This window comes from Ailuropoda melanoleuca, chromosome 4, assembly GCF_002007445.2.
Source record: "Ailuropoda melanoleuca isolate Jingjing chromosome 4, ASM200744v2, whole genome shotgun sequence".
Taxonomy (NCBI): domain Eukaryota; kingdom Metazoa; phylum Chordata; class Mammalia; order Carnivora; family Ursidae; genus Ailuropoda; species Ailuropoda melanoleuca.
The window spans coordinates 3,555,901-3,583,485 of NC_048221.1; the positions used below are offsets into that span (position 1 = coordinate 3,555,901).

The window sequence follows — 27,585 nt, forward strand, 5'->3', positions numbered from 1 at the left end:
CGGAGTTGTCATGTCTCCTTGGGCTCCTCCAGGCTGGGATAGTTTCTCAGACTTCTCTGGGTTTTGAAGCTCCTTGACAGTGGCGTGGAGGACGGGGCAGTGGTTTCGCAGGAAGCCCCTTCCTTGGATTTGTCTGGGGTTTTTCTCGTGGTGAGACTGGGGGATGAGTTTGGGGAGGAAGGCCCCCGAGCAAAGTGCCCTTCTCCTGATGCCATCTCGGGGGGGCGTGCTGTCACCATGACCTGTCACTGCGGACGTTGGCCTTGGTCCCCTGGCTGAGGTGGGCGGTCAGGTGTCTCCCCTGCAAAGTCACTCTTCCCAGTTTCCATGCTGTTCTATTAGGGAGGAAGTCACCATGCCCAGCCCGCATTTCAGGGCCCTCTGATCCCTCATCCCTGGACTACCTTGTGCCCAGTGGGCCTGTGGCTGTGTCTGAGGTTGGGCCCTGGCATCCCAGAGCCTCCAGGGTGGCTGCCGGCCAGCCGTGAAGGGCCTGCAGCCCCTGAAGGAGCCGTGGAGGTAGGTGAGCCTAGCCCCTTGTCCACGCGGACATGGGTTAGGGTGGATGAGGCCTCACTTTGGGCTATGGCCTGGGAATTGGGGCCTGACCCCAGACCCAGAGCTTCCAGCCTCCCAGGATGGGGGTCAGGGCTATTGGCCCCCAGAGCATGAGGGCAGAAGGACCCACGGTGTTGGTGGCCCTGCAGCCATGGGTAACAGCAGACCGAGGTCTGTCCAGCTGAGAACCCGAGGCCCTAGTGGTCTCTGTGCCTTTCAGACCATGTGCTGGTGGGCTTGGCCCACGCCTAGCGTGGGAACAGCTTGCACGGAGATAGTTACTAGTGATAAGGGAGACATGTGGTCCCATGAACACAGGAGTGAAAGAAAGATGGAGGCCAGCAGCTTGCCGCCTAGAGCCCCCACTGTCTGTGGAAGTGAAAAGATCCCTCAGCTCCCATGAAATCTGGGAAATGCACCTCGCACCTTGAAGCTGCCATGTTAGTCTCCCTGCGCTGTTGTAATGGAGAACCGCAGACTTAGTGACTTAAAGCAGCACGTGCTGATGATCTCCGACCTGGAGGCCAGAAGCCTGACCTGGGTCTCACTGGGCTGCTGTCAGGGTGTGGGCAGGGTGGGCTTCTCCTGGAGGCTCTGGGCGGAATCCGTTCTTCGCCTTTCCAGCTCCTGGAGACCCCACATTTCCCGCCTAATGGCCCCTTCCTCCATCTGCACGGTGTGTCTGTGTGGCCTCTACTGCTGTCGTCATGTCTCTTTCTCTGACTCTGACCCTCCTGCTCCACTCTTGTGATGACACTGGGCCCACCAGGTAATCCGGGATCCTCCCCCCACCCCCAGAGTCCCTTTTGCTATGAAAGGGAGCGTGGCCACATATGCAGGGATTAGGACCTGGACATGTTGGGGGCTGTGACTCTGCCAGCCACAGCTCCCTGGAGGGGTTCCAGAGTCATCGGATCCTCAGACGTGAGCCTTGCTGATGGCAGGTGCTAGCAAGGTTGTGGAGCAGGGAAGGCTTCAGCCGCACAGGTGGGAGAGCCCCCGGCAGTTTACCTCTCCCAGAGGGTGTGTGCAGCCCAAGGTCCTGAAATCCCACAGCTCGCCGTTGTTTTCAACCCAGGGCCTGACCTGTTAAAAGACAGTGAGATCTGTTTAATGGGGTCATGCCCAGGAATCTTAAAAACCAGAGAAAAATAAGAGAAAATTCCAGCCTACATTGCACGCTGCGAGAGGTGTTGGTGAAGCTTTTATGTGGAGAAAGTTTGCAGAACTGCATTTAACAAAGCCACAGCCCTGTGGGGCGAGCTGCCCTGGCCAGGGGGACAGGCCACAGGGGACACTAGAGTCTTGGATGGCAGGCATATGAAGGCACAAAGGTGGGGGTGAGGGTGGGGATCCGGGAGATCTTGTGCTGTCAGGAGCTCAGGTGTCTGGAGAGGTGGGGGCAGGGAGGGTGGGAGAGTCAAGGTAGTGGCCATAGCCTGGATCGTCAAAGGTCCTGGGGCTATACCCAAAGTCGGGAGTCTTGTCCTTCATCCATTCAATGAGTGTTGGGGGGTCTCTGTGCCCAACTGTAAAGTCAGTGGTTGGGACCCTGCCCTCCGTGGGATCTTGGCTCTCTGCAGTCCCTGCTATGCTCTCTGCGTGCTTTCTGCCTGCTGGGGGCGTGGGTGGTAGCCACTGGGCATTGGTGTTGTCCCTGTGACTTTCCTCCTTGGAGGGGTGCCTTTCTGGCTTTAGGGGTTTGGAGGAGGCAGAACTTCTTATAAGCCTCTCAGTAGCCGTCTGTACCTTAAGGTTTCCAGAAGCTTCTTTGGTTTAATTTGATTGTTTCATGGAGCCTCTTACTTCCTCCACTACTGATTTTTAGGAGCTGAGCTTAAAAAGGGCAGTCATGGGAAGACTTTAATGGGGAAAGTGCTTATAACTATGGATTTCAGTGTTCTTGCAAATTGGCAAGGAATTGGAAATGTCTGAATGAAGGCAAGAGTCCTTGGGCTACGTGCAGCTGTTCGGAGTAGAATTTGGACTTAAGGTTCAAGCATGTAGTCAATTTAGTTAATCGTGCTTTTATTTTGTGCATTTTAGGAACCGTCACCATTGCTGAGACCTGATAGAAACCCCTGCCAGTTACCAGGGCACCTCTCATCACGGCCTTGGCTACAACCGGGTCTTTGAAGTAAGTGCTCGGGCTCCTGGGCCCAGGTGGCCACAGGCCACAGCCCCTCCCATGCTTGCACGCACCCCGGTGGGAGAAGGTGGCTCCTGTTTGGTCCCGAGTTTAGGGGTGTCCAGGGTCCAGGCTGAGGAGCCTAGAACCCCCTCTGAGGTTTGTTCTGTGGGCTGTTTCTTCTGTAGTCCATGTGCTGACATTTGTGCTCTGGTCCTTCAGTGTCTGATGCCTGGGCCACGCTTCACATTGTGCATTTTGGGGGATGCTGGGATCGCCTGGGTCGAGCTGTCCCATCTGTGTCATGTGGATCAGGTGGGCTCATCAAGGGGCGTATTCACCCCATCCATGCCCTACAGGAAATAGCGACCAGTCACAGTGGAGTGGTGGCGGGGATCTTTAAGAATGGAGAATTATTTTTAAAACGCCTTTAAAAGAATCTCATTGCCTAGCTGTTCTGGGTTTTAAGGGTGTCCACTTCGTCCTGTACTTTTCTTTAATCTTTTTTTTTTAAAGATTTTATTTTTTATTTGTCAGAGAGAGAGAGCGCGCACGCACAAGCAGGGGGAGCCGTAGAGGCAGAGGGAGAAGCAGGCTCTCCGCTGAGCAGGGAGTCCCATGTGGGACTCGATTCCAGGACCCTGAGATCATGACCTGAGCTGAAGACAGACGCTTAACCGAGCCGCCGTACTTTTCTAATAAATGGGGGGGGGACAAAGGGTTTTAAAGAGGTAGCCTCTGATGGCAGTCCAAGGCTATGGCTCATAGGAAGAGAGGGCACAACCTAATCCCTCCCCGGCTCCCATCCCTGGCTGGGGTGGCGGGGGAGGGGTGACCTCCATGGAGGGTTGGTCAGTGTGGGACGAACAGTCCTGTGTGCTCCTTGGCCATTCCACATTGGCTGTTCCCGGTGGCCTGAGAATCGTGTTCAGTGTTGATCTCCAAGGCCACACGGCTAATTGGGCTAAGCATGGGCTGGATTGTGGCCTTCTCTGTTCTGCCGTGATTTAGGAACTCAAGGAGATGGGCAGTGGAACTCAGGTGCCCCTTTAGGAGGGGTGAAATCACGGTTTTGATTCTTAAAGGGTAGACTTCCGGCATCTGGTTCTGGGGTCAGCAAACTGTGGTCTGCAGACCAACCCGGCCCACTGCCTGTTTCTGTAAGTCAGCTGTTATTAGCACACAGCATTCATTGACACGTCGTCTCTGTCAGCTTCTTCCTCACAATGGTAGCATGGAACGAGCCATTGTGACAGAGACTATGTGACCTGCCAAGGCGAGAGTATTTACTATGTGGTCCTGTACAGAAAAGGTGTGCCGCCCTTGACCCAGGTTCGTTTGTTGCTCGCTGGGGCTGGATGGTTTGGAAATGGTCTGTTCTGACTGTGCCTCCTAAGGCATTGATTGCTTTTACCCTTAAAGCTAGTGCTTTGTTGTAAGGCAACCAGATCTCTAAAACTTGGCTGTTCTCTTCGTACCCAGATCCATGTGACATGTTCTGTGTGCGTAGCTTCCCCCATGTGGCTAGATGGACCTTTCGCAGTCCCTCACTACGGTCATCCTGACCTGTCCTCTGCCTCGATCAGTCCATTTTACAGCCAAAGAACCTGGGCGCCACGACTGGAAGGTGCGAGGAGGCTCTCTGGCAGAGGGGAAGACGTGAATGGCACTCGTGGCTCCTTTTCCAAAAGGCCTGGGGCGTTCAAGGAGATCAGAGTCCTTGAGACAAACCAGACCGGTTCACGGTGGCCTGGCAGGACCCTAGCAGGCTGCTGTGGACTTTGTAAAAAATTCATTCTTATGCAGACATAATTCACATACCGTAATAATCACCCTTGAAAGTGTACGATTCAGTGATTGTTTTAGTATGTTTGCACAGATATCCACCTGTCACCACCGCCTAATTCCAGAGTGTTTTATCACCCCAAGAAGAAACCCATCTTGTAATGTACATTAAGGAGTCACCCCCTCCCCACTTCCCCAGCCCCCGGCCCCCACGAGCCCCCTTCCCGTCCGTGGAGGAGCCTGTTCTGGACGTGTCACACACGTGGACTCACACGCCGTGGGGCCTTCTGTGTCTGGTTCCCTCTCTTAGCGTCATGGGCTCAGGGTCCGTCCCTGGGGCAGGTGCCTCTGTGCTTGGCCACTGTCGGCGACCGAGGGACGTGCCTGTGCATGGAGGGACACGCTGTGTGTAGCATTCATCCGTTGATGGACTCAGGTTCTTTCCACTTTCGGGGTATTATGAACGATGCTGCTGTGAACATTCACATACAAGTTTCTGTGCAGATGTATGTTTTGCTTTTCTTGGGGGGATGCCTCGCGTGGAATTGCTGGGTCATGGGGCCCCTCTATGCTTTGCCCTCCGAGTTACTGCCACCCTGCTTCCGGAGCGGCCGTGCCCAGGCCTGCCAGCGCTGATGTGGGGTTGCAGGGTGACGTTGTCTGTGGGGGTCACACATCCAGACACAGCTTCTGTTTACACGGCCCCCGCCTCTGGCTGCCCCCCCCCCCCCCNCCCCCGCAGATCTAACACCGCGGCCAGAGAAGGCCGGCTCTCCCCGCTCCGTGGCCCCGGGCGCTGATCCACGTCTGATTAGACTGAGGGGAGAACAGGGATTGCAGACCCCTGTTTATAGCTCCGTCCCATTTCCGATTTTCTAAAAAGTGCTTCTGTCTGAGTGAGCGTGGGCAGATGGGCTCATCTCCCCGAGATGTGCCATGCAGCGGCAGGCTTCAGGTTGGAGGGAGGCGATGACTCTTCCTTCTTTCTTTGCATGATGGCTTTTTCACATGGCACTTGCAGCAGACTGAACAGTGCTTCCCGAAGGTGCCCACACCCCGCTCCCGGGAACCTGTGACTGCGTTCCCTCGCATGGTAAAAGGCTCTTGGCATCTGGGATTACGTGAAGGCCCTGAGATGGGAGATGATATTGGATCATCTAGGGCCCTGATGTCAACACAAGGGTCGTTATGAGAGGGAGGCAGGGGGTCAGAGTCCGAGAGCTGGGCAGACCCCACACTGCAGACAGTGAGGGTGGAGGAGGGGCTGCGGGCCAGGGATGCGGCCCCTCTGGAAGTCAGCATAGGCAGGGAAGTTCCAGAAAGAACACAGCCCACATGCTATCCAGGACAGCCTTCCGGCCTCCAGAAGGATAAGGTAATAAAGTTACGATGTTTTAAGCCATTAGGCTTGTGGTGATTTGTTACCGCAACTGTAGAAATGAGTGCACGGGGTTATGGGCGATTCTTCCTTTGGGCTTTTTGGACTTGGTATGTCTCTCAGATAAACGTTAGGCTAGTCCTTGGTATGCTGCTTGTGGCTCGCCGCCTCTCCAGTGCCCGAGAACCTGGTCCAGCTATGCCGCCTTCCTCACGGCTCTTGACCTTGCGTTTCTTACTTGGCCCTGGCCTCCTGCCTTCCCGCCTCTGGGAGACACTCTGCCTGCTTTGTCCCCTTCTGTGTCTGTGACCATTTCGGGCCGGCCGGTTCGGCGGGAGCAAGTCTGGTGTCCTCTCTGGGCTGCACCTGGTGGTTCTGCCCACGGCCTGCCCTCGTGAGCTGTCCTTCTGGGCCGCCTGCTCCCACTGGCCCATTTCTCCTGCTGCTCGGAGGGCCGGCACAAAAAGCTCCCCCAGCTGTGGTGCCACTGGCCACAGGCCGAGGGTTCTGTGTCACCGGGGTCGGCAGGTGGTTGTCCCCCCACCTTGTGGGCTCCACGAAGTCAGGGGTTGTGCCTGTGCCTTCTAGAGAACGTGGGGCATAGTCGATGCTCCCGGTGGAGGAGGAGGACATGGAGGACGTTGTGCTCTGTCTTCCTTGCTGCGCATGGACCACATGCAGAGGAGTCCAGCCCTCGTGGAGCTGCTTGTGGGACACAGCCACGGCAGGGGATGGGGCTCTTGTGTCACCTCTGCAGTAGGCTCCTGCGTCCACCCCTGGTGAAGTTGTAGAGGCTTCTCCGGGACCTGCTCCTGCTCTGGGGCCCCTCTGCTGTCATCCCCACCTGGGAGCTGTGCTTTGCTGGCAGAAGCCATACGGAGGTGGGAGCAGGGAGCCCATGGCTGGGCTAGGAGGTTCGAGCTTCATGCAGTGGCCAGACTGCCTGGGACGGGACTGGTGGGAGCAGGTGGAGGTGAGGGGCCAGGATAGAGAGCTAGGGGAGAGATGCCCCCTTGGGGCAGGGGATGGGCCTCCCTGAGAAGGACTGGGGTCCCCAGGGAACTTTCAGACCTCGTGTCGTGGAGCCCGTAATACTTTTCAAGGCGAGTGTAGTTGAATATTTCTCAAGGTTATAGTTCCCTCATGGTTAACCTTCCTTTGCTCAAAGGACGTGCTTTCCAGTGTCCTGAACGTCAAAACCTCGAAGATACAGGTCCCGCCCATTCCATTTCTGAAAAATGTCTGCCATTGGGCCTCATAATCCCTGGGGGTCAGTCTCTGAGTCCGTAGGTCAGAAAACCAGGCTGACGCCTGGGCAGGGCAGTCCTCTCATCTCTGATTCTGGTTCCCATACGGATGGACAAGCTGTGCGCTGGCTGAGCGGCTGTTGCCTGGCGCTGGGAGGCCCATCCCTCAGGTGTTTCTCGCCCACTCTCTGGGGCGGCTCTTGTGGCTCAGTGCACCCCCACTGTCAGGATTTGGGGGGCTTCTGCCCCAGGGTTGGAGTCCAGATACAGGGAGAGCCTTCTCCTGAAGAGGTGGCACTGTGGTGGGGGTGGGAAGGACGGCCACCCAGCTGGGCAGTGTGGTGCCCGTGGTAGTGGAGGACTCCTCAGCGTGGCTGGAGTGTCGCATCCCCAGCTCCTGAGTCCCTGCATTTGAAGACTATCCCAGGTCAGGTGCCAGTGTAGTTCAGCTTCCCTGGGCCTAGGTGACCTTGACCCAGAGAACGGCCCAGACCCCAGCAGGTAGCCCCGGTCAGCCTGGCCCAAAGTCTCTGCTCTTGTGACACATCCCTGGGCGGACAGTGCTCCTCTTCCGGGTGTGGGGAGGAGCTGCCGGGACTGCCTGGGACAGCCGGGGGACTACCCCCACATGCTGTGGTGGTTGGTCCCAGGTGACGGGCTGCAGGTGAGCATCAGGTCAGGAAACAAAGGACCTTAAAAAATTAGGAGCTTTATTGAGCTGTAATTCACATGCTTGCACCTCACCCATTTGGAGGGCGTGTTGAGTGCTTGTTGGGTACCTGCTTTTAGCCTCAAAAGGAGGAGCAGGGATAGGGATGCTTTCTTTTCCTGTTCAAGATTTTGCGGGCCGGGTCAGGTGAGTCGTGGGGGGGAACCCACCAAGAGGCAGCCCTCCCTGTTAAAGGATACACCTGGTGGACACCCCCACTGGCTCTGGCTTCAGGATGCTGCCCAGTCTCTGCACAGGTGGTGGGGCCTGGCTCAGGTGTGGGGGAACAGCCAGGATGGAGGCAGGAGCCCCCAGCCCGGCCCAGGCCTGCGCCTCCTACATGCTGAGCATGTGGCTGGAAGTTGAGTGACACTCAGATCGAACAGGCCAAGGACATGAGGGCTCCGGGGTGCCCATTGTGTGAGGTGGCCATGGCTCACACAGCCCAGGGAGTCTCACGGGCCGGGGGAGGGAGAGGGGGTGGTCACGTGCATGGAAATCCCGAAGAGCTTTTTGGAAACATGTTCGCCTGATCTCGCGAGATCTTCCCTGGCTGCTGGAACAAACGGCTGTGAACCTGGTGGCTTGATTCTCTTCCACTTCTGGGAGGCCACGAGTGTGAGTGAGTCCTGCAGGCTAAAAGCAAGGCACTGGGAGGGCGGCTCCTTCGCAGATGTCAGGGCAGAACTGACTTTCGTGATTTTTTTCAGCATCAGAGGGCTGCCTGCTCTCCCTGGCTAGGAGCCCCTTCCTCGAATCCATCCAGCCTCTGCTCCCCCATCGCGTCTCTCCTCTCTCCCTCTTGTGAGGATCCAGGATCATCCCCATCCTTAATTCATCTCACCTGCAAAGTCCCTTTTGCAGCAGAAGGGGACGCAGTCAGAGGTCACGGGGATTAGGACATGGATGTCTGGGGGGGTTGCATTCTCCCGCTCACCACAATCTTGTCCAAACCAACCTTTCCCACCTGCCGCGCCCTCCATCTCCCCCTTCCCTGCACTTGACTCCTCCTTCCTCGCCCTTGGCAAGTTTTGTTGCCTCTGTCCTCGAAATGCATCCAGTCCCCTCCTCCTCATCACTGTTGTCCCGAGCTCTGCCCTTGTCTGCCAGTTTCCATGCTGGCTCTGCGCAGCTAGGCCCGACGGCAGAGCCCGCGGGGCCCAGGGCAAAGTGAAACCCCAATGGCCCTCATTCTAAAATGGAGCTCTGCCCTTGTCTGCCAGTTTCCATGCTGGCTCTGCGCAGCTAGGCCCGACGGCAGAGCCCGCGGGGCTCAGGGCAAAGTGAAACCCCAATGGCCCTCATTCTAAAATGGAAGAGGGGCGCCTGGGTGGCACAGCGGTTAAGCGTCTGCCTTCGGCTCAGGGCGTGATCCCAGCGTTGTGGGATCGAGCCCCACATCAGGCTCTTCTGCTATGAGCCTGCTTCTTCCTCTCCCACTCCCCCTGCTTGTGTTCCCTCTCTCGCTGCCTGTCTCTATCTCTGTCAAATAAATAAATAAAATCTTTAAAAAAAAAAAAATAAAAAATAAAATGGAAGAAATTGAAGAGGGTGACAGCCAGGCGTTAAACACGGGCCGGCGCTGATGCTGGGGTCTTGCCCCGACGAGGCCGGCTCTACCTGTAGTTCGTTTCCCACAGCCAGAGGGGGTTTTCTCAAGATGTAAATGGGATCTGTGTCCTTGCTCTAAACTACCAGTGGCTTCCTGGTCAACCCACCGCAGCACACACTCCACCACGGAGCCTGCTTGGCGGCCTGGCCCCCACTGTGCCTCACAGTCTGCTCCCCTTTTCCCGGCCACTGCCAAGATCCTTTCCTCTGCCTGGAGTTTTCTCTCGCCCCAGACCTCTGTGTGACTTACACCCCCTTCGTATTTGATATTAAATTTGAGTCAAACAGCCCCCTGCCGCCCGGTGCTGCCCTGTCATGCTGACTTTATCTGTCTTTGAAGTTCTCGCTTGCCATTCTGTGACGTGTTCAGCGCCTGACTTGGCTGCTTCTGGCTCCAGAACTTAAGACCTCCTGTTCCTGGGCGGCCCTGGGGTTTCCTCTGCCTGGAGTTTTCTCTCACCCCAGACCTCTGTGTGACTTACACCCCCTTCGTATTTGATATTAAATTTGAGTCAAACAGCCCCCTGCCGCCCGGTGCTGCCCTGTCATGCTGACTTTATCTGTCTTTGAAGTTCTCGCTTGCCATTCTGTGACGTGTTCAGCGCCTGACTTGGCTGCTTCTGGCTCCAGAACTTAAGACCTCCTGTTCCTGGGCGGCCCTGGGGTCGGCTCAGCCAAGGAGGATCCCCAGCACCCCAGGGCCTGCGCCGGGTCCGCGAGGCCCAGTGCAGAGTGGATCCACCCCGGCTTCGCGCCTTCAGAGCTGCCGAGTGTGAGGAGTTCTGTGCGAGTTTGTCAGCGTGGAATGGAAAGAGATCCAGAGATGGTTGAAAGTAAAATCCCCTCCTTGCTCCCCCCAGCAGCGCACCTTTCTCCCTGGAGGAACAGTCTTCTTCCCAGTGTGGAAGACCAAGAGAAAGGGGTCCCTGATGGAGGGTGCGCCTGGCTGCAGCCCGGTGGGCCAGTGGGCAGGGGTGCAAGCCCTGATGGGAAGCAACGCGGGAAGGGCCTGGTGGGCAGCAAGTGTCCGCGTCTGCCATGCTCGCTTCTGCTTTGTGTGTGTATTTTAACAAAGCATCTTGGCGTGCGTCACAGGCATCACGACCGCACCTCTAAGTAATACAGCGACATCCTGAACATGAACCGCCGTTTCCTAGTGTCACGTGGCATCCCGCCCGTGTTCACATTTCCCCCCTTGTCCCCACATGTCTTGACGAAGAGTGCGTCTTCCACGCACGGGGCGCCGACGTCTCTGGGTGCCTGCTCTTGCTTCTCCAAGAGCAGAACTTTCTTCCTCTTTCCTTCTTGCCGCCCTCCACCCACCTCCCCCTCTTTCTAATGGGGGTGGGTAGTTAGCAGCCTTACGGAACTCTAATTCACACACAGAGTTTGCCCACTTAACGGGTACAGTCCCATGGTCTCTCGTGTGTTCCCGGAGTCGCGTGACCATCACCACGGTCAGTTTCGGAACATTTCTATCACCCCATAAAGAAACCCTAGACCTCAGCCCTCTGTGTCTGGTTCCTTCCCTGAGTGCATGGGTTTGGGGTCCGTCCCCGGGGCAGTGCATGTCGGTGCCTCGCTTCTGTTCGTGGCCGAGTGATGTGCCTGTGGGTGGGGGACACACCGTGTGCATCTGTTGGTCCGTCGATGGACACTCGGGTTGTTTCTACCTTTCGGCCGTTGTTGACAGTGTTGTGTGAACCTGGATGTACACGTTTTTGTGTGGACACACGTTTTCATTTCTCTTGGGCTTATTTCTATGAGTAGAAATGGGTCATCTGGTAATTCTAGGTGCAAATTACACTGTTCTCCTCAGCGGCTGCCCCATTTTCCGTGACCCCCACTGGCTTTGTGTCAGGGTTCTGATTTCTCCACATCCTCCCCAGCACTAGTTGTTGTCTGTTTTCTTTTCTTTCTTTTTTTTTTTCAAAGACCATCCTGGGGTGGGGGGGTAAAGCGTTTCCCTTCACGGTTTTGGTTTGCATGTCCCTGATGGCTAATCACGTCGATCGTCATTTCGTGTGCTTGTTGGCCATGTGTGTATTTTCTTTGGAGAAATGTCTGTTTGAGCTCTTTGCCCACTTTTTAACTGGCCCATTTGTCTTTTTATTATTCCATTGTGAATGTGCCCACTTTTTGGCGTGCCACTGACCTGTGAAGAGCACAGTGGTCTTTCTGGACTGACCTGCACGGTCCCTCAGGGGGTGCTCACTGGGTCCTCTGCCTCCGCCGTGTTTCCAATCAACTGGGAAGTTGGCCAAGGGCTGCTGTTCGCTGAGATTCCTTTCTCATTTCTTAAGTATGTACACGTATGATTTTTATTTGCCTTCCTTCAAAAAACGTGTCAAGGGTATGGAGTGTTGGGATTATAAACCATTTTAATTTTCTTCTTTATATTTACCTATTCAAAACCTTCATTTCAAAAGGCACAAATAAGGCCGAGGAAAAATCACACATAATCCGCCGCCGAGCTGCATCTCGGTGATGCCGGTGGTTGGAGTAAAGCGCGTCTGGCCTGTGCGCATGTGCAGAAAACCCACCTGCTGTCTTATCATCTGCTCTTTCCACCTCCTAGATGGAAAACTCATCTCTGCATCGTGATTTTTGATGCGTGAGGGAGCGTGTGTGGGCAGGACCCTGGGCTGCTCCAGCTCTGGCTGGGATGAGCTGGCCCTGGGGAGGTGGTGGGCGTACCCATCTCCCCCCGCCGGCACCGGGTGGCGGACGGGCCAGAGGCAGCCCCCACTGGAGGTGACACTGCTTGTCCCGAGGCGCTCAGAGGAGCCTGTGTACCCTCCCCTGTAGGCCACACGTGAGCTAGCCTGGGGGGAGAAGCAGCCAGCTGGCCAGGACCGGCCAGGCCAAAGATGGGAGCTGTTGAGTGTGGGGACTTAGGCCCTGCCACCTACCTGCATGTGGCCTGGGCACGTAATGTCTCCTGAGGCTTCAGTGAGCTGTGCAAAATGAGCTGATTGTGTGGAGTGGACGAGTCACCCACATCAGTCACGTACAACACGGCTGGGGACTGTTATGTGCTCACGTGCCCGCTGCCAGCCAACCTGGGCACCATCCACGGCGGGCTGAGGCCTTAGGACCAGGGGCTGCGACCAGGTGATCATGTCCAGCCGCAGGCAGGGTTGCTCATCCACACAAGGCGGGTGGTCAGCGGGGTCCCCCGGGGACTCACTGCACTGTGCTGTGGGTGTGGAAAATCCTGGGGGGTGGCAGGGAGTGGGGTGGGAGTGGCAGGGTTGGGGGAGGCAAGGAGTGGGGTGGCAGGGTAGGGGAGTGGGGTGGTGGGAGGCTAGTGGAGGGTGGCAGGAGTGGAGTGGCCTATGGGCTGCGGGCAGAGGAAGGCCGATGAGAGCAACTGCAGCTTGTCCTCTTTGAGTTCAAGCTGGTGTCTCATGTCTTATCTGAGGTCCCTGCCTAGGGTGGTCTCCCCACCACCCCGCCCTTCTGTGGCTCCCTCCACAACTGACAGCCCAGCTCAGTCCACGTTGGTGTTCTAGGAGTGTCAGAGTCAAGGTCATCCCCCCAGACCATGAACTCCCCCAGGACAGACACCGTGTCCTGTTGCCAGCCGCGGAGGCCATAAGCGAGCCCCACATGGTGGCATCTGGGCTGTAGGGGAGAGGGCAGGGGGCTGGGGTAGGGATGCAGGCTAGGGGGCTGGGTTGGGAAGGCATGGTGGTCAGTCCCAGGGACTGGTCAGGGCGCTCTGGTGGGGCAGCCTCCTGGGTGGGTAGCCTGGCAGCCTGGTCCTGTGGTCCCTGCTGCTCTGGAGGGAGGTTGGTGACAACCCCTTTCCCTTTATGAAGCTGTGTTTTCATGGGAGTTCCTTGTGATCCCATGCAGAGCTGTTGTCACACTGTCCCGCACTGCCATGCACACTCCTGTTTTGTGGCCACCCCTCAAGGCGAGGCCTTGGGATTTGCTGTGTACATGGGGCAGAGGGCCATGGTGGGGTCTCAGCCCAGGATGGTGATGACCCCCCGTGTCAGGACCCTCAGGAGCCCTTACTGGCAGGCAGTCTGTCGTCACAGCATGGCCTTAGTGCTGTTCCCCTCGTCCTAGCCCCTTCACCGCAGGTGGGGAATGGGGTATCAATACCCACCATCAATCCACCCCCAGCAGGGGCTGGAAGTGGTGCCTGGGTCCCACAGCACCTACCCAGTGAATAGTGCAGGCCTTAGCAGCGATTTCTGGGCTCATGCTGCCCTCTAGTGCCTGCCAGGGGGAGTGCCTTTGGGGAGGCTGTGGCCACATCTAGGCAACTTGGAAGCCCCCTTCCAGGGCTGGTGGTCTTCCTGCACTTCAGAGGAAGTTGGGTTTGGCTAATTGTCTTCCGGGTTCTCAGGTCTGTATGCACTTGGCTTCCGACCTTTTCCAAGGGACCCTTCCCCAGAGTCTGTCCCCAAACCCCTCCCAGCTTGGGATGGGCCAACGACTGCCTCGCTGGGTCCTCTTAACTCCTGGAACAGGAGGGGGCCACTGCAGCGTGTGGCCGCCTCTCCAAGAGGAGCCTGATGCCCAGCCTCTCTCCGGGCGCCTGTAGTGAATCTCAGAGCCAGCACATCAGCCACGCTCTCGGCTCCTACGCAGAAACTTCCAGGCTTGGTCCAGAGAGGGTGACACTCTCACACACAGCCTCATTCACCTTGGAAAGCCGCCGCCAGCTGCTGTCAGTGTGGGTGTCCGGCTCCGAAGTAGACACGTTGATTTGAAGCTGATGCCAGCGGACCTAGATGAGACGTCCCCGATAAAGAAAGCTTTTATTTCTCAGGGCCCCTGGTTTGAAATTAGTACTCCGGCTTCCAGTATTGCGTTGGCTTGGAGAACTAGGGCGCCTCTGTTTTTAATTAGTTGCAGTCATTTTGGTTTTTTGTGCCAGTGCGGGGAGATGGAGTCTGCTCCCAGGCTCCTCTCCGGCCCCAGCTTAGCTGCGCGGCCCCTGCCTTTGTCTTCCCGAGGCCGCGGGTATTGTTAGCATGTCTGGACTGGTGGCGGCACTGACGCGCTCATGCTCTCTTGTCCTCCCCTCACAGGTGTGACAGCCTCTCCGTGGCAGCCATGGGGTCTGAGGATCATGGGGCCCAGAACCCGAGCTGTAAAATCATGACGTTTCGCCCAACCATGGAAGAATTTAAGGACTTCAACAAATACGTGGCCTACATCGAGTCCCAGGGAGCCCACCGGGCAGGCCTGGCCAAGGTGGGTGACGCCCCAGGCCCAGCGCCGCCTTCCACCAGCCCGGCCCTGTGTGTACCCTGGGGCCCTGGGCCTGGCATGGCTGTGCCTGTGTCCACCGAGCCGCCCTGATCTCGTTGTCAAAAAACGTTACGGAGTTCTTCCTGTGTGCCAGGCTCTGTTGTAGGCCTGGCACACAGACATGAGCCCCGCAGCCCCTTTCCCTGCGGGAGCCAATGGCCGAGGCCAGCCCTGGGGGCAGCAGGTGCCTAGGGCCTTGTGGCGGCAACGCGCAGTGAGGCTCATCCCACGGTGGGCGGCGGATAGCGGCGAGAGGGTGTCGACAGTTGGGGAAGGCTTCCGGGGAGACTGGCACCCGTGAACTGTGTCTCTTCCCATGATGTGTCGCTCGTGCGCATGTCCGTGTGAGCGCGTGGCGATAGCAAACAGACAAGTGCAGCCCGTGTTGCAGTTTACCAAGAACGGTTCATGGGAAGCTGCGTGCGTGGCACCGCTCTCCCGATCGTTTGGAAGTTTTGTAACCTGCTTGTTGTGTGGTCTAGTGGCTGCTGGTGTGCTTAGCTCTTCCTTTAAGGTGCCTGGTTCTCTGTTCTTAAAACCGAGGGGTCAATGAAACTTTTCCACAAAGAGCCAGGTAGCAAATATTGTCAGCGTTGCGGGCAGGGCGGTCTCTGTCCCACCACTCAGCCGGGCCACCTCAGCGACCTGTGAGCCGGTAGGTGTGGCTGTGTGCCAATAAAACTTTATGCACACCGAAATGTGAATTTTGTGGGACTTTAGCTGGTCCCGAAACATTTTTCTTTTGTTGTTTTTTTCCCCTAACCATTTGAAAAGGAAAAAAACAACACCCCACATTCTTGGCTCCCGGGGCCGTACAAAAGCAGGCGGCGGGCGGGATTTGGCCCAGGGCCGTGGTTTGCTGCTGCCTGGCGGTAGTGGGGAGAGGAGTGTCACTCCCCCCATTCTTGCCCCTACCTGGTTTGGGTGGTTTTGTTACGGGTATCAGTCTCTCTCCTGTTATGGTCATGCCTCTAATCTCAGCCTAAGGAGACAGGGCGGGCAGCCGCTTGCTGTGTCGGCTTCCCACCCCTCCGTCTTGATTTTGTCTGTGTATATGTGCCAGCATGGACACAGCGTTCTGTGATCCGGGCAGTCGGGGACCAGAGCCCCCACTGTTGTGTTAGTGTTGCTTCTCCCTTTAAACTCCGTCAGCTCCCGGGTTCTTGGGGCTGACTGATGGGTAGGTGTCCATTGTCGGGATAGTTTCCTGCCTGGTCCGCCCTGTCGAGGGTCCCTGTTGTAGGGTGTTTGTTGCGGGGTGGGGGTTCCTCTGCCTTGTCTCCTGTCATTGGCCTGCTTCTACTTTTCCCGGGATGCGACAGCCCTTTTGTTTCTGGTTCAAGTCATCCCTTGCTGGGAGGTGTAGCAAGTTGCTGTCCTGCACATCTCTGCCTGGGGCACCTTGAGGCCCCCACAGCTCTCATCCCTGCTCGTTTCTTCTGTCTCACTGTCTGGGGCTCCTGTCTCTTGGCCGGCCCCATGGCCCTGGCCGTTTCTCGAGTTTTCCGTTCACAGCGCTGTGGTGGCTGCGGGCTCCGTGTCCCCTGCGACCCAGTCTCCCTGTGCCTCTGCCTGCCTGTGCTCCTTCCTGGTTCATCTCCTTCTCGGCTTCTGTGCTGCTCCTTTGAGCCCCAGTGTTGCTGCTTTGAGCTCTAGTCCCAGTGGAGTCATTTTTTGCTAATTTCTTTGGATCGGAGGAAACTGTTTGGACTGGGTGTCTCCTGAGGCGGGAGTTTCCTGGGTCTGTTTTCCCTCTGCTCTTTGTTTCATGTGCTCCTTTTTAGCTTCTCACATGGGATTCTGTTGGCAGCTTTCTCTGACCGGTCATCGCCTATGTGTGCGGGGGTGGGGTGGGGAGGGCACGGCATTCTGTCGCACCGAGGCACAGGCTGAAGGACGTTGGCAGTTGCAGAGTTGTGCCAACCACACGTGCACACCTGGCTGGGACTGCATGCCGGTCCCTCGAGTCCCTCAGCAGCCTCCCTCCCGCTCCGGGGGGACAGGCGGGGCTCGGGAGGCATGTGCCAGGGGCCTTGGGCAACCGCTGCTTCTCTCAGAGGGGGGCCCTAGCTCTCAGGGCTGCTGGCCTCTTTGGAGAAGGGGCACGGTGTCCTGCTGGCCCAAGCCAGCTCTGCAGGTGCCTACCTTCCCTCACCCTGGTCTCGTTGGTCTTGACCGCCCTTCTTTGTGCATTCGTATGTGTAGTGCTAAGGGTTTTCAGTCTCATCACAGCTGAATTCCCCCCCCCCACAAAAGCTGCGTAGGGCCCGTGGAATTGGGTGGGGGTGGCTATTTAGCAGGTATAGCTGGGGGCCAGGGTCCAGAGCCAGAAGAGGCTCTGAGGGTGTGGGGGGCCCCACTCTGGGGCTGTTAGGGCACCCGTCTTGTTCCTTGGCTGCTCTGTGCATCCCCCTGCCCCCTCAGGCCGGTGCTGCGCCCCCCCCCCATGCTGCTTGGGAAGCGCTGGGGTGGGAGGGAGCCAGGCAGGGGCATGGCATTGGGTCCTGCAGGAGTGGTCAAGGTTCTGCGGTGCTTGGTTGCATCCCTAAGGACTGTCCCTGCAGGCAGGAGGTGCCCTGGCACTGCCTCCAGCCACCTGTCCCACCACCTGCAAAATGGCTTGTGGAGCGGGAGGTGTTGGGGGCAGAGGCTGGCCCCTCACTTCATTCCCTCCTACAGGGTCCCCCACACCTTCTAACCCAGCTGCTCAGACACCCCGAGCCGCCTGCCTGGTGCCGCCTCATTTACCTGGGGAGTGTGGCCTGTCCACTGCTGGCACCCTGGCTGAGGCTTGCCCTCCAGGAGCTTCGAGGGAGGGTCTGTCCAGAGCCACGCCATGCCCTCCAGGCACTGGGTGCAGTCAGGACGCTCAGATGTCATCCGCTGGTATCCGTTAGAGGTGGCTCGCCCAAGAGCCTCCCTTCAGACCCTGGTCTCGCAGAGATTTGAGGGCATCAGGCGACAGCACATTGATCTTCCCAAGGGCTTGGGGTCCTAGACCCGCTGGAAGTGGCTCTCCGTCACGTGCGTGTTTCAGAACCTGCCTAGGGTGTCCGCACAAGTGTAGTTCGTGCACCCCAAGCGTCCTTCTCCAGTTTTCAGGTGTCTGTACCCAGCAGCGCCTGTGAGGGGGAGAGATGAGCAGAGGGGCCCAGGGCTCTCAGGAGGGAGCCGAAGCTTTGGGAGTGACGTGTTTGCTTCCTTGCGCAGCCTTGGTTCCTGGGCGGGCTTCATGGGACGGAACTGGAGGGGTGAAGTCCCAGTTCCCCTGCGAGCACGTGTGGGGGCAGGAGGAACCACTGGAGGCGCCGCCCACGTGGCCAAAGAGCCGCTCAGGCTCACAGCCCTTCGGCCCAGACGCCACTCCTCTGCGAGAGCGTCTCCCACGCTGGGGCCACCGGCCCTTTCATTTGTAGTTTTTGCGTTTCCGGCCTCAAGTGGGTTGGTTGATCACCTGATTCTTCAGGTTTCTCACTTGAAATCTAAGAAAACCGTCGACCCGCAGGCTGCCCCCAGCACCCCGTTGTCATGAGGCCTCATACCACACATGGACACCCATGTGGCTTATTGCAGCTGTGGCCAGGGAGTGGGGGGAGGGCATGTCCCCAGAAAGAGTTTTGACGGAGCAGCTGTTTCCTCATTTAACGTAAATCAGGGTTCCCGGCCTGGGCTCCGTTGACGTCAAGGTGGGTCGTTCCTGTGGGGCGTCCTGGGCCGCTGTGGGGCCTGAGCAGCGTTCCTGGCCCCACCACTTTGATGCCAGGAGCCTCTTGTCGGACAGCCACAGACGTCCCCAGACATGGCCCAGTGTCCTCTGGGAGCAGGGTCAGCCCGGGTGAGAGCCTCTGGAACTTCCTTTTACTGCTGCTGTTACTTATTTGTGTGCTGTCAGTAAATCCACGAGTGCCGACGGTGGGGGCAGCACCTTTCTGTTGTCGACTGGCACCTGGAGAATGAGTGTTTTCCTGGCCAAGCAAAACGTTTTGTTGCCCTGATGTCTCTCGGGGAATCCTTGGGAATGGCAAATGAATTTCAGCCGTTCTGGAAGCGGTGGGCACACCTGGGCGTTGGTGTGGTGTTCTTCCCTCATTCGCCCCGAGCTGGGTGAGGCCTCGGCCTCGGCCTCCCCAGAGTTCTTGGCTGCCGCACTGAAAACAGGTTGGTTTGGTTCCTTTTCCCAAAGCTGCTGGGTGGCTCGCTGGGTGCCCCGGAAGGAGAGCTGTTGTTTGCAACGCCTGCCCAGGACTGGGAGAGACCGGCTGTGTTGGCCCCAGGGGCCTTGGCAGCAGGGAGCTGGGCACCCAGGAGGCCCCGGCTGGGTCCAGAGGCCACGCCCAGCGGAGGAGGGGAAGCAGGAGGGCCACGAGGCGAGTCGGGCAAACTCCGTGGAGACCCAGTGCTTCCCCACCCCGCGCAGCCCTTCCCAGAAGCCCTTCCTGCAGGCCCTCTGGGGGCTCTCTTGGAGAGGGGCAGGGGGTGGTCGCCTGGAGGCCCCACTGCCACCGTGAAACGGTCGCACTGTTCCTTAAAGTGACCTTCTTAGGTCTTGTCCACTTGGATTTGTGGCATTATCATCCTCCTGCCTCTGGTGCCTCGCCAGCACTTCTCTGTTCTTTGCACTCAGGGTTTGTCCCCTTTCTAGTTTCTTTTTTTTTTTTTTTAAAGATTTTATTTATTTATTTGACAGAGATAGAGACAGGCAGCGAGAGAGGGAACACAAGCAGGGGGAGGGGGAGGAGGAAGAAGCAGGCTCCCAGCAGAGGAGCCTGACGTGGGGCTCGATCCCGGAACGCCGGGATCACGCCCTGAGCCGAAGGCAGACGCTCAACCGCTGTGCCACCCAGGCGCCCCCCACTTTCTAGTTTCTTATCCCTTACCGCATCATACTATCTGCTTGCTCCCACAGTGGAAGGCCGCCATGGAGCTTTGCTGTTCCGTGTCCTCCCCGGCACCCAGAGCTGTGCTTGTCTCTAGAGGTGTCCCGGCCTCCCAGCCTGGCCCCAGTGGTCCTGAGCCAGGCTCGCAGTGCTGTCTTCCACAGCCGGGGGTGTGGCCGCAGAGCACCTGACCGGGCAAGAGCGTGGGAGCCCCAGCCCCCCGCCTATTTGTGATCACGCACATATATATCGGGGCCGGCCCCTGGGCTCTGGGGGGCTACCACTCCTACCTCTCAGAGCCAGGGCTGAGCTGCAGAGGGCCCGATGGGTGGCGTTGGGGGGCCAGCACAGCTGCGCCCCAGTGGTAGTGCCCATGGCCCCCACAGGCCACCTGGGAGTTTGAGGAAGTGTGGAGATGGTTCCCGGTGCCCCTGTGGTGTGGGGCCCGGACGCGTTCCCAGGGAGCCGCCGCCGGTCTCTTGGGGGAGGGCAGTTTGTCCTCCTATCTGGAGGCGCCGTTGACTCTCCTCTCATCTCGCAGATCATCCCCCCAAAGGAGTGGAAGCCCAGGCAGACGTATGATGACATCGACGATGTGGTCATCCCGGCCCCCATCCAGCAGGTGGTGACGGGCCAGTCAGGCCTTTTCACACAGTACAACATCCAGAAGAAGGCCATGACGGTTGGGGAGTACCGCCGCCTGGCTAACAGCGAGAAGTACGTGGCTGGGGGTGAGGCGGGTGTCATGGGGGGGGCCCTAAAACCCGGTCTCTGAGGTGGAACCACACCTTGAGGGCCTCCAGGCCCCCTGCAGTGGGGCCCTCGGCAGCTCCTGACTCTGGGGGTGCAGAGAGAGTAGGGCGCGGTGGGGACTGGTCCTTGTCTTCCGTCCCTGGAGTGCTTCCCCACACCTTCCCATGACATCTCTGGTCCAATGGCATCTCCTTGGGTAAGGGCTCCCTGACACGTGTCCCCAAGTGCTGTTTCCTAGTTCACTCACAGGCACACTCATGCATTCCCTTGCATATCCCGGTGCATTTGCAGGCAGGCATTCATGGCACACACCCCGGGCTTACTTGGATGCCCGCCTCCAGTGTCGACTCTTCCTTGTTCTCTGTTCCCCAAGCCTCCCTCGCTTGCTGAAGTGTGTGCCTTTCCAGAGGTCTCTTTGCTCTCAGACATAAGCATCCACAGGAGCAGGGCGTCGTCTGCCTTGTCCTGCCGTCCTGGCCCCCGAGACAGGGCCCGGCCTCTGGTCGGTGCTGTTGGTATTTGCAGAGCAGAGGGCTGATGAGAACCAGAGCCTGCATCCCTCACCTGCTCCAGCTGTCCCCGGCGTGTGTTCTGACTCGGGTGCCCCAGGCTCTGGTGACCGACAAGATGGGACAAGTGGGCGTCATTCCGGGGGGGGGGCCTACTGCCCATCACGTACCCCCCTCAGCCCCAAATAAACGCTCTCCCAGGGCCACATCCACGTTCTCCACACTGTGCCCCGAGGTGGGGACGGAGAGCGCGCATGTAACCGCGCCCCGGAGGGGTGAGCCCCATGGCCATGATTGCTGTGCTGTTCGTTTGCCAGGTACTGTACCCCACGGCACCAGGACTTCGATGACCTGGAGCGCAAGTACTGGAAGAACCTTACCTTTGTCTCTCCCATCTACGGGGCTGACATCAGTGGCTCTTTGTATGATGACGTGAGTACCCAGGGCCCCCCGAGAGGTTCTGGGGCAATGAGGGACGCCTGGTAAGCAGTGGAGGGAAAGGCGTGTGAAGGGGACTTTATCATGAAACCCAGATGTTACCATGCCACGGCCAGCTTAGCTGGGCGTTCTGTCCAGATTCTGGTTACAGCCATATGTCGAGTCTCAGTGAAGAAAGAAGGGACCTAGGGGTGTTTCTGATCTGCAGAATCTTTCGTACGAAACTTTTAGCCCCTCCTGCCCTGATCTGACCTCAGGTAGCCTGCAGCTGACCTCCCAGGGGCCTCCTTATTCTTAGTTCGTCTAGTACTTTTCCTCTCCAGTTCCTCTCACTGTGTCTTTGGGGAGCCCTGGGGCCCTGAGTTCTAGCCCCTGGGCTGGGCTAGGAGGGCCCTGGGGGTACCTGGGGCAACGGAGGGGCCTCATGCTGGTCTTGGCCTGTCCAGGGGCATAGACCAGACACTGGTGGAGACGTGATGCTGAGGCCCCGTGGGGTGCTGCTGTTAGCAGATGGGGGTTTGAGTGGGACCCACACTCTTTTAGGGGGCAGTTTATTAATTTTTATGGGCCCTTTGTTAATCCTGGGGTGGATCTATCAAGACTGATGGATTTCTAAGCTTTTAAGCTTGACTCTCTCCTGCATGTGTTTTGCCCTGGGGCTCTCCCCAGGGTGGCCCCTCAGCTGTCATTTCTGCCCCCTGCCCTGAATCATCACTCTGAAGGTCATCTCTTGCTGGAACATTCTGTCCACTCATCCATGGTCCTTGTGAGAATAGCTGGGGGTGCCTCCTGAGTCCTGGGCTTGGGTGGGGCTGGTGTGGGTGGGAATAAAGCCCCCTCCTGAGAAGGGTCAGGACCTTCCTGAACCCATCAGCACAGGCAGTCATTTGTATTTCCCAAAAGGTGTTGGAAGGATGTGACCATTGTATGGGTCCCAGCAGTTTGCCCAGCTTGGGGAACCTGTCTGACCTGTGGCCCACTGGTCTTCCAACGAGGGGGTCCTGCTTTGTGGTGGGGGCAGGTTTGTTCCTCTGAGCTGGGCACCAAGGGCGTGTCAGTCTCAAAGGGAGCTCACCCCTCTGAACGTGAGGGAGACGCCCTCGCCCTGGGAGGTCAGGGACCAAGCTGACTCCTGGCCCTGGTTCCCCCTTTTTGGACCTCGGTGTCCCCATCCGCGAGAAGGGATATGGCAGGTGTGTGGCTGTCCTCAGCAAGGGTGTCCTGAACGAGGAGGTTGGGCTTCTCCCTGGGACCATGAGCTCATCCACTTGGCCTTGACTCCACAGCAGCTGGAAGCTTTTGAGGCCACGTGGCCAGGCCTTATCCTCATGAGCGTGCAGTCTGAGGGCAGAGCTGCATGCACACCTTGGGTGTGACGAGGACAGGAGGACAGGGTCCCAGAGGCCCTGTGGGCACACACACATCTAACATGAGGGGGCACAGCCCAGTCTCTCACGCTGCCCCCAGCACACCTCAGCTGGCATGTGGCTCATCCCAGGACCTCAAACTTTTCAGGACTGTGAGCGGTTGCCCTGTTTATGGTTGCAGAAGCGTTCGGCACCATGAGCCAGCTTGCCCTTGCGCCTGGCTCAAGGTGTAGAAATTCCTCTGGCAGATTGAGTAGGGAATAGTGGGGCCGTGTTCCTGGGCTTTTTGGGGCTTGTCTGGGTCCATCCACCTGGGTGGTGGCTGCTGGTCCTGTGTGCCTCCTCCAGACGCCTGCGCTGCCACTGTTCCCCATTTCTGTGCTGGCTTCAAGGGCTTCCTGGGCCCGTAAGAGGGGCCCAGCTTCCCAAGCCCCCTTTCCCACGTCAGGTTGCCAAGGCCCAGAGGGACCCATCGTGGCAGCCCCATATCAGGCCTTGCCTCCGTCCCCATTCCATCTGGGCTTGTGGCACCTCCTTGAAGGGCTCTGGCAGGAGGCCAGCAGTGGGTGTCCCTGTTGCTGCACCCCTGCTCTGCAAGAGCACGAGGAGAGCGATTTTCCTGGGGCCCCTGTGGGAGCCCCGTTCTTGATGTTTGTGACGTTCTGTCCTCCTCCCTGCCTCAGGTGGGGACCTTGAGGCTCAGCAGCCGGGAGCCTTGTCCCTGTCCCATCCCACTCTCCGTGCACAGTCTCAGCCATCGGTGCTCTTGGCGCGGCCACAGTTGGGATGACACTCCGGAGCTTGTGGGCCGGCGCTGGCCCTGCAGCTCGGCTTCCTGGACTCCGGATCCTGACTTCTAGGAAGGGAATCTGACCCCAACAGCCGGCAGGTTGGGGGAGCTGAAGTTCTTGAGTTGCATTTAGGACGAGTGGGGAGTCACATGCCTGTTTGTCAAACGGGCTGCTCTTTTCCACTGAGTTCTACGAAGTTAGTGCTTGTGGGGATTGTTCGCTCATTTGTCCATTGTCTTGACTTACTGCGTCTTTTTTGAAGGAAGCATTGTTGAGATGTAATTCACACACCATATAGTTCCCCCACATAGAGCATACAATTCAACAGTTTCTACTGTATTTCACTGAGTTGTGCAGCCGTCACCACAATCAATTCCAGAACATTCATGAGCCCAAAAAAGAAGCCCCTTCCTCATCAGCAGTCACTCCCCATCCCCTGCCCGGCCCCCACGAGCCCCTTTCCCGTCTGGAGGAGCCTGTTCTGGACATGTCACACACGTGGACTTAACACACCGTGTGGCCTTCTGTGTCTGGTTCCCTCCCTGAGCGTCCCATGGGCTCGGGGTCCGCCCCAGGGCAGCGCGTGTGTGCACCTGGCTCCTGTCTGCGCCCAGTGACCTGCCCTTGAGTGGTGGACACGTTTGTTAACCATTCACTTGGATTGTTTCCACTTTTTGGCCATGGTGAGTCATGTGTCTGTGAATGTGCGTGTGCAAGTCTTTGTGCAGACTTATGTTTTTGTTGCTCGGGCACGTCCCTAGGTGTAGAATTGCACTCCTCACGTGCTCGTTCCACGTTTAGCTTCTGAGGAACGGTCTGTGTTTTCCCCCAGAGGTCGCCCCGTTTCCCATCCGCAGCAGGAGGGAGTGTCTGAGGTCCCTGCCCCCTCCCCTTCCTTCCCGACACTTATTACTGTCTGTCTGTGTGACCCTGCCGTCCTACCCGGCGTGACGTGGTGTTGGCACTGGGGTTTTGATTTGAGGTTTTCTGTGGGTTAATGACGTTGAGCATCTTTGGACCTGCTTGTGAACCGTGTATATCTTCTTTAAGGAGAAACATCCATTTAGGTTCTTTACCCATTTTTTAATCAGGTTATTTGTTTTTCTGTTGTAGTTACAGGAGATCTTCAGAGAGGACACAAGTCTCTTACCTGATAGATGACTCACGTGTATTTTCCCCCCTTCTGTGCGTTCTCTTTTTCACTTTCTTGATTTTTTTTTTAAAGCACAGAAGTTTTTGATTGGATGAAATCCAATTTATCTGTTTTTGTTTTCCTTGAGTGCTTGTGATTTTGTGCTTATGTTCCGGGCTTCTGCCAGGGGCTCACCTTGCCAGGACCAACCCCTGGTTCAGGGACCTGTTGTGACGGGGAGGGTATGAGTGGGATGTGGGCAGGGCGGGCTTGGGCCAGAGAGAATGCTGACGCTCACTCAGCATCTCAGCAGACGTGGAGGGTTTTCCGGGGGCCGGAAATGGATTGATGTGTTATGAGCTCTCATGACAAGATGGGACCTGTCTGTGGCATCAGAAATAGATGAGTCCAGCAGGCAGGGATTCTGGCCTCGTTTGCCTCGTTCCGAAAACCGTCCCTGTCTCCTCTGGCAGAAGGTGCCGGAAGGACTGTCTGGCACGTTTGCTGAGCTACCCCCGCTCCACGACTGTCTTCCTACTTCCATGTCATTGACTTTGAGGCATGTTAATTATTCATGACCAAACCTCAGCCTTCACAGCGTGGCCTTCGCTGCCTGTGATTAATGCACAGCTCAGCGTGGCATCCGGAGAAAGGGCTGCCTGACTGCCTGGCCCAGGCCTAGGGGCTGGTGTCTCAGGGTGGGAGTAGCCCCCGCCGGGTTGCAGACGCTGGAGTGGGTGAGGCTCTGACGTGGGCAGGTTTGGGGTTGACCGCGAGCTCTCGGGCCCTCTGCGGGGGCCACCCCGTAGCCTTCCTGTGCTCCCGCCGGCCCATGGGGGTGACCTGCCACCAACTGCATGCTTGCCGTCTTGCAGGATGTGGCCCAGTGGAACATCGGGAGCCTGCGGACCATCCTGGACATGGTGGAGCGTGAGTGTGGCACCATCATCGAGGGCGTCAACACGCCCTACCTGTACTTCGGCATGTGGAAGACCACGTTCGCCTGGCACACGGAGGACATGGACCTCTACAGCATCAACTACCTGCACTTCGGGGAGCCCAAGTCCTGGTGAGTGTCCGGCCAGCAGCCAGGCCGTGGGGAGGGGCAGCCCAGGGCTCCTCAGGGGAGCCGGTGTGGGTGGCCCCCTGGGGACAGGGTGGGGCCTGTGGCCGGGCAGGCAAAAGTTGTGGGCTCCAGCGGCTTGTGATCTGTTGGCCCAGCCCCGGTTGGCTTCAGGGGCAGCCTTGGTTGGTGATGGGGGTGTGTGTCCCCAGAGACGAGCTTCCTGCTCCCCGGAGCTCATGGTTTGCACCCGTGGGGGCGGCGTCCGTGGAGTGTCTGTCGTGCTGGGGACTCTTCCTGGGGCTGTGGGCCCGGGGGGAGCGGTGGCTGTGAGCCCTGAGCCTCCCCTGGCTTCCCCTGTGGCCTCCAGGTTCAGGGGCGGCATTAGCTGCCAGCCCCCTGCTGTCAGGGGTGTGGGCCAACCACGGGTTTGCAGGGCTGAAGTGGGCTCGCGCCCTGAAGGCCACCCTGGGAGCGATGGGCCTGGCAGGCCGGGTGGAACGTTCAGTGCGATCTGTGTTCTGGAATCTGTGAGCCGAGCACCCCCCCTTCACATCCAGCTTCCGCTGGCGGGACAGGCCGGAGCTGCCTTCTGTGCAAGGCCGCCTTTGTTCAGTGTGGTTTCCAGCAGAGATTTCTGAGCTGGGCCTTTACATCTCCTTGCCTCTTCTCAGCTGTCTTAGAAGGTTCTTTTTTTTTTTTTTTTAAAGATTTTATTTATTTATTCGACAGAGATAGAGACAGCCAGCGAGAGAGGGAACACAAGCAGGGGAGGGAGAGGAAGAAGCAGGCTCATAGCATAGGAGCCTGATGTGGGGCTCGATCCCACAACGCTGGGATCACGCCCTGAGCCGAAGGCCGACGCTTAAGCGCTGTGCCACCCAGGCGCCCCGAGAAGGTTCTGTTACAGTAATCATCGTAGCTCAGAGGGAGTGGGAGGGGAAGCAGGGGCCCCAGGAGCCGTGGCACTCCAGAGCTCAGCCAAGTGCCTTCTTGTGTCTGTTGGCGGGGGCGGGGGCACAGAGGCCCCAGCTTAGTCGGGGACCCAGGCCAACCCTGGCTAAGGCGCCACTCACCTTGGTGTCCCAGCAGGGAGCTGACCCCCCGAGCGGCTGAGCCTGTGCCCACAGGCACGGGGGAAGGCCACCCCCGCTCCCATTAAGTCACTGGGACACCCCGGAGCCCTTTGCTAAGGGAGGGCGGGAGCAGGCACTCGGAGCAGAAGGCTCAGAAGCCAGCAGGAGGCCCCAGGGGGGAAGCCAGGCCTCCCTGTCCAGGTGTTGGCTATGTGACCACCCTTTCCTCACCTCTGAGGGGGACGCAGTGGAACCGTGGCCCTGCGCCGTGGCAGCGGGCTCCTGCTCTGACAGGGAGGGATGCAGGAGTGTGGGGGACGAACATGGCAGGGGCTGCGTAACAAGTGACTACAAACCTTGCGGCTTAACACACGTGCGTTCTCTGACGTTTGTGGAGGTCAGGAGTCTGACTCAGGTTGCACTGGGCTAACCGCAGGCATGAGCAGGGCCAGTTCCTTCCAGAGGCTCCAGGGGAGACCCGGCTTCTGCCTTTTCCTGGCCCGCCACTCCTCCTCCATCCTCACCACCAGCAGCGTGGGGTCTGCCCATCTCTGGGACTCCCACCCTCTGCCTCCCTCTTGTGAGGACCTCGAGAGGATGCCGGGTCCCCCGGGAACCCAGGGTCACCCCCACCTTGGGGCCTTGACTTAATCCCACCTGCAAAGTCCCTTTTACTGTGGGGTGACATACTTACAAGCTGTGGTGATGAAGATGTGGACGTCTTTGGGGCCGCCGTCCCGCTGGCCACAGGCCCTCTGACCTTTGCACTGTGCTGCTTTGTTACCTCGTGCGTTTGCTGGGATCCTGTTAGAATTCCACGGCTCCTTGCTTTCGGTCTACTTGTCTCTGGCTTTGCGGCAGGTCTTGACCGTTGAAACCTCTAGCGGGG

The 27,585-nt window shown here is 58.1% G+C and overlaps 1 protein-coding gene across 4 annotated transcripts in view; it reads left to right on the plus strand.

Moving 5' to 3' along the window:
* LOC100464284 (lysine-specific demethylase 4B) overlaps positions 1–27,585 on the plus strand; it is a 104,182-nt gene that overhangs the window by 24,087 nt on the left and 52,510 nt on the right. For 3 of the 4 annotated variants that reach the window (XM_034657575.1, XM_034657576.1, XM_034657574.1), the window contains 5 exons: positions 2,605–2,695; positions 14,468–14,633; positions 20,109–20,284; positions 21,147–21,261; positions 25,433–25,626. In XM_034657575.1, the coding sequence (XP_034513466.1) occupies positions 14,493–14,633; positions 20,109–20,284; positions 21,147–21,261; positions 25,433–25,626 (626 nt within the window). In that variant the 5' untranslated portion in view covers positions 2,605–2,695; positions 14,468–14,492. Of the gene's footprint in view, positions 1–2,604; positions 2,696–14,467; positions 14,634–20,108; positions 20,285–21,146; positions 21,262–25,432; positions 25,627–27,585 lie in introns of those variants that run through there. The other variant, XM_034657573.1, reaches the window with a different exon arrangement.